The sequence below is a fragment of the Alosa alosa genome, chromosome 5 (assembly GCF_017589495.1).
Source record: "Alosa alosa isolate M-15738 ecotype Scorff River chromosome 5, AALO_Geno_1.1, whole genome shotgun sequence".
NCBI lineage: Eukaryota > Metazoa > Chordata > Actinopteri > Clupeiformes > Clupeidae > Alosa > Alosa alosa.
The window spans coordinates 35,709,822-35,714,548 of NC_063193.1; the positions used below are offsets into that span (position 1 = coordinate 35,709,822).

Consider the following 4,727-nt stretch of genomic DNA (forward strand, 5'->3'; position numbering starts at 1 on the left):
TACAACATCTCTTTAGAAATATAGGAACAGCTTACTATGCTGTTAGTGGCGACTAAGTGGCATGTAAGAATACCCCCAAAGAAAAGTTTGAGAACCTGTGGCCTAAAACAATATGATATTGCATGTTAGATCTGAAGTTAGAGATGGAGTCATGATGGTCTGTCATTTTAAAGCGTGGGTCCCCAGAAAAAGAGTTTGGGAAACACTGCTCTAAGGCAGTGTTTTTCAAAGGTAGTCCGAGGGACCACTGAGTGATCCGCCAGCTATCCCAAGTGTTCATTGAGCAGGCGTGGTAAAATATAATATAGAGGAGTTGTTTGCAATATTGAACCAACTTGTATATAGAAATCCAAACGGTTTTGCAACACTGCCTATGTTAAGCTACATAGTTGGGACTTAGCTAACAGCTAATTATTTGAGCAGTTATGCTAACTAGCATGTCTTAACATGCTAACTATAGCTAAGTAAACATGGTTAGCAATCATTTTTAACAGTTTGTTAACTATGCTAACTAGCGTGTTAACATGTTAACATCTTAACTATCTTAACCACATTACTTAGCTAACATAGCTAATAGTTTTTAGCAGTTTTTCTTCAAAATGCTAAGCTAACGTCTTAACGTCTTGTATCTTAACCATGTGACTTAGCTAGCTTGGCTAATCATTTTTAACAGTTTTTAAAAATGCTAACTAACATGCTAGCATTCTAACTATCTTAACCATGTTGCTTAGCTAACTTAGCTAATCATTTTTTTTAATAGGATTATCTTAACTATGCTAACATCTTGTAATCTTGTATGTAAACCATGTTAGCTTAGGTAGCAAGGCTAACCTACTTCTGATGGGTAGGAGTCATAGTTGATGACAAGCAGACAAACAGTTACAATGGCTGAACAGTTGCAAAGTTCAGTAGTTTAAAGGGTTAAATTGTTTAACAGTGAAATATTGTAGTGAGGACTTTTATTTTGAAACAGTTTTTGTAGAGTAAAATCGTAGGTATACATGGTAAAAACCATGTTGCCAGCTAACAGCTAATCATTTTTTAGCAGTTATCTTGCTTTATGCTAACTATAATAACCATGTGACTTTGTTAACAGCTAATCATTTTAAACGGTTTGCTAAAATCTAACTAAGCGTCTTAACATCCCCAACCATGTGACTTAGCTAAACTTAGCTAATCATTTTAAGCAGTTTTGCTAAAAATGCTAATTAGCATGCTTATCTTAACCATGTGACTTAGCTAATCATTTTTAGTAGTCATGCTAACTATTAACTAGCATGCTAACTATCTTTAACCATGTTACTTAGCGAACTTAGCTAATCATTTTAGCAGTTTTCTTTAAAATGCTTGCTAACGTCTTGGCATAGCATCTTAACTATATTAACCACGTTACTTAGCTAACTTAGCTAATCATTTTTAGCGGTTTTTCTAAAAATGCTAACTAAACTAATCATTTTTTAGCAGTTTCTTAAAATGCTAACTAGAATCTTAACATCTTAACCATGTGACTTAGCTAACTTAGCTAATCATTTTTAAGCAGTTTTGCTAAAAAATGCTTGCTAATTATCTTTTAACATCTTAACCATCTTAACCATGCTAACTAGCTACAGTGGGTGAGTCATAGTTGATGACAAGTAACAGTTACAATGGCTGAACAGTTGCAAAGTTCAGTAGTTTAAAAGGGTTAAATTGTTTAACAGTGAAATATTGTAGTGAGGACTTTTATTTTGAAACAGTTTTGGCAGAGGAAGCAGTTGAACAGGATGTGTAGTCTTAATAGGGCCAGTTTGTATGCTTAAAGCCTGAGAATGGCAGTTGGGACAGGTGGCCCGAACACCTACCATAGGATTCTAATTGCTTACTTGGCTCTATTGTGATGTCATCAGCCCATGTTAAGTCTATGGGGAAATTTTGAACAGTTTTTAATTAATAGTTTAAAAAGTATAAAAAGTTACAAAGCTGAAAATACATAGCACCCATGTCTAAAAGTAAGACCTAAATAACATAGTTTGAATGAAGTTTCTCGTTAAGCGGTTGAAGCTGCATTAAGCGATGTTAGAAGAAGAAGAAGAAGCCTAGGAAGAACAAACAGTACAGTGCATTTTCATGCACTGTAATAGAAAGCCTAGGAAGAACAGTACAGTGCATTTTCATGCACTGTAATAAGAAGCCTAGGAAGAACAGTACAGTGCATTTTCATGCACTGTAACTAAAAAGCATTTCCTGAAGGAAATACAGTGCATGAAAATGCAAAAAATACGATGTAAAATATCATACAGAGTAAAACAAACTATATTGGTTTGCTAAGTAGAGGTTTAATATAGTTGGAATGACTGAACAGTTAAATAGGTGGATAGTTTAAATGGTTAAATTATTTAGGTAGATAGTTGGCGATAACTGACAGTTGGAATGGCTCTAATGTTTGCTAGCTTGCTATGCTAACTATGTTAACAAAGATAATAATGTTAACAAAGTTACTATGCTAATAGCAAGATGCTAACTATCTTAACCACGTTACTTAGCTAATCATTTTTTAGCAGTTTTACTAAAAATGCTAACTAGCATCTTTAACTATGCTAACCACGTTACTTAGCTGACTTAGCTAATCATTTTTAGCAGTTTGCTAAAAATGCTAACTAGCATGCTAACATGCTAGAATGTTAACTATGCTAACCACGTTACTTAGCTGACTTAGCTAATCGTTTTTAGTAGTTTTGCTAAAAATGCTAACTAGCATGCTAGCATGCTAACTATGCAAACCATGTTAGTTAGCTAACTAGCTACAGTGGGTAGGAGTCATAGTTGATGACAAGTAACAGTTACAATGGCTGAACAGTTAAGAAGTTCAGTAGTTTAAAGGGTTAAATTGTTTAACAGTGAAATGTTACGAGGTTTAAACAGCCCTCTGTTTGTTTTGGGGCCGTTTTACAACCTCGACCGTGCATTCATTTTGGTGAACAGACCACCGTGGAGTCCATTATCCCTTACATGATTGTTTGTAGCTTTTGCGATTAGGTAATGGGATGGCTCATATTGTGATTACAATTGCAATGGGGATAATTGTGCAGCCCTAACTTGCATTACAGGAAGTGAGTGGTAAACTGCCATATTGGCATTACGAGTGCTGACTCCTCATAAAGTCTGTTTGTATAATGTGAAAATAATAGCTGACTACTGTAATGCTTCTGGGGAGTGTTTCACAGAAGTACTGTTTTCCCTTTGTTATAGGTTTAAGGAGGGCCTTTTGACATTGGGGCTCCTTGATGAGGTGATGTGCAACCCAAGAGCCTTCCAAAGAGCCTTTACACAACCTCCACTCCCACTGACAGCCACCGACCTGGCCAACCTCTTCACCCCAACGCTGTCTCCAGTGGGCAGCAACAGAAGAAGATTAGAGAACCGCACTATTGCCCACTGGAGGGATTGGTTGTTGGAAGTGGAAGGTAAGGAACTTGCCTGTATCATTTTTACCTATAATGGCCTCCTTACACCAAACAACTTTGACAAGATTTGGGAAAGATTCTTGAAAGATTGTAGTCTTTTAACTTATGCCCCCCATTCAAGCTTTACTCAAAAGACTACAATCTTTCAAGAATCTTTCCCAAATCTTGTCAAAGTTGTTTGGTGTAAGGAGGCCATAAGACGAATATGTTTGAGGCTCTGATTTGTGTTTTGTTTCTGTGTTTTAGAAGGTAACATGGACCATGTTCAAGTAGAGGATGTACTCGTCTTCTGCAGTGGAGCCTCCCGAGTGCCACTTTCTGGCTTCCCGGAGCCACCAATGCTGGACTTTTTCCTTGGTACAGACTCCAACAGTTTACCACTTGCAAACACGTGTTCAGTCACACTAAGGCTACCTCTGCATTCTAATTATGCTGATTTTTCAAGGGCAATGCAGCTGGCTGTGGCTTGCTCAGGGGTATTTGGCTGTGCGTAAGGGAGGGAGGAGGGGTGTTGTTGGTGTGGGTGTGTTGTGGGTATTGGGGGGAGGGGGGTTGACTCCCACGATTTTTTTTTTTTTTTTTTCTGAAAGGAGCCACCAATGCTGGACTTTTTCCTTGTTACAGACTCCAACAGTTTACCTCTTGCAAACACGTGTTCAGTCACACTAAGGCTACCTCTGCATTCTAATTATCCTGATTTTTCAAGGCCAATCCAGCTGGCTGTGGCTTGGTCAGGGGTATTTGGCTTTGCGTAAGGGAGGGAGGAGGGGGGGATTGACTCCCACAATTTTTCTTTTCTGAAAGTGTGTGTTTGAGGTTATGTATAGTTTAGGTCTACCTTTTTCACAGGTCCCTTGAGGAAGACTTCCGTTTTGGCCTGGATGAAGAAAAAACCTTCAAGTTTTGAGTCATTTTGTCAGTCTGGCTGTGGCAAATGTGGAGTGAAGAAGTTTGTGTTCTCTGGTTTACCGCTGGCCCACTGTGTGTACCAGGCATTCTGTGTGGAATGGGGAGGGTGGAGGGCTGACTCCCAAGGTCTTTTTTCTTTTTTGTAATTAAAGAACCAGGTGTTAATAATTAATGTAAATGTGAAGTAGTTTGTGTACTCTGATTTACCACTGACCCATTGTGTACCAGGCATTCTATGTGGAATGGGAAGGATGGAAGGCTGACTCCCAATGTCTTTTTTTTTTTTTTGTAATTGTAATGTATGGGTGATTTATTGGCCAGGTTTGTATTGGTCTCTGCCCTGCAAAATAAAAATGCAACTTCTTGAAAGTGTAA

The 4,727-nt window shown here is 38.0% G+C and overlaps 1 protein-coding gene across 1 annotated transcript; it reads left to right on the forward strand.

Moving 5' to 3' along the window:
• Positions 1–3,185: 3,185 nt before the first annotated feature.
• On the forward strand, positions 3,186–4,198 carry LOC125295316 (G2/M phase-specific E3 ubiquitin-protein ligase-like). Its single transcript, XM_048244583.1, has 3 exons — positions 3,186–3,443; positions 3,690–3,800; positions 4,062–4,198. Exons 1-3 carry the CDS (start codon positions 3,272–3,274, stop codon positions 4,196–4,198), a joined length of 420 nt encoding a protein of 139 aa, XP_048100540.1. The 5' UTR covers positions 3,186–3,271.
• The last annotated feature ends 529 nt before the right edge of the window (positions 4,199–4,727 follow it).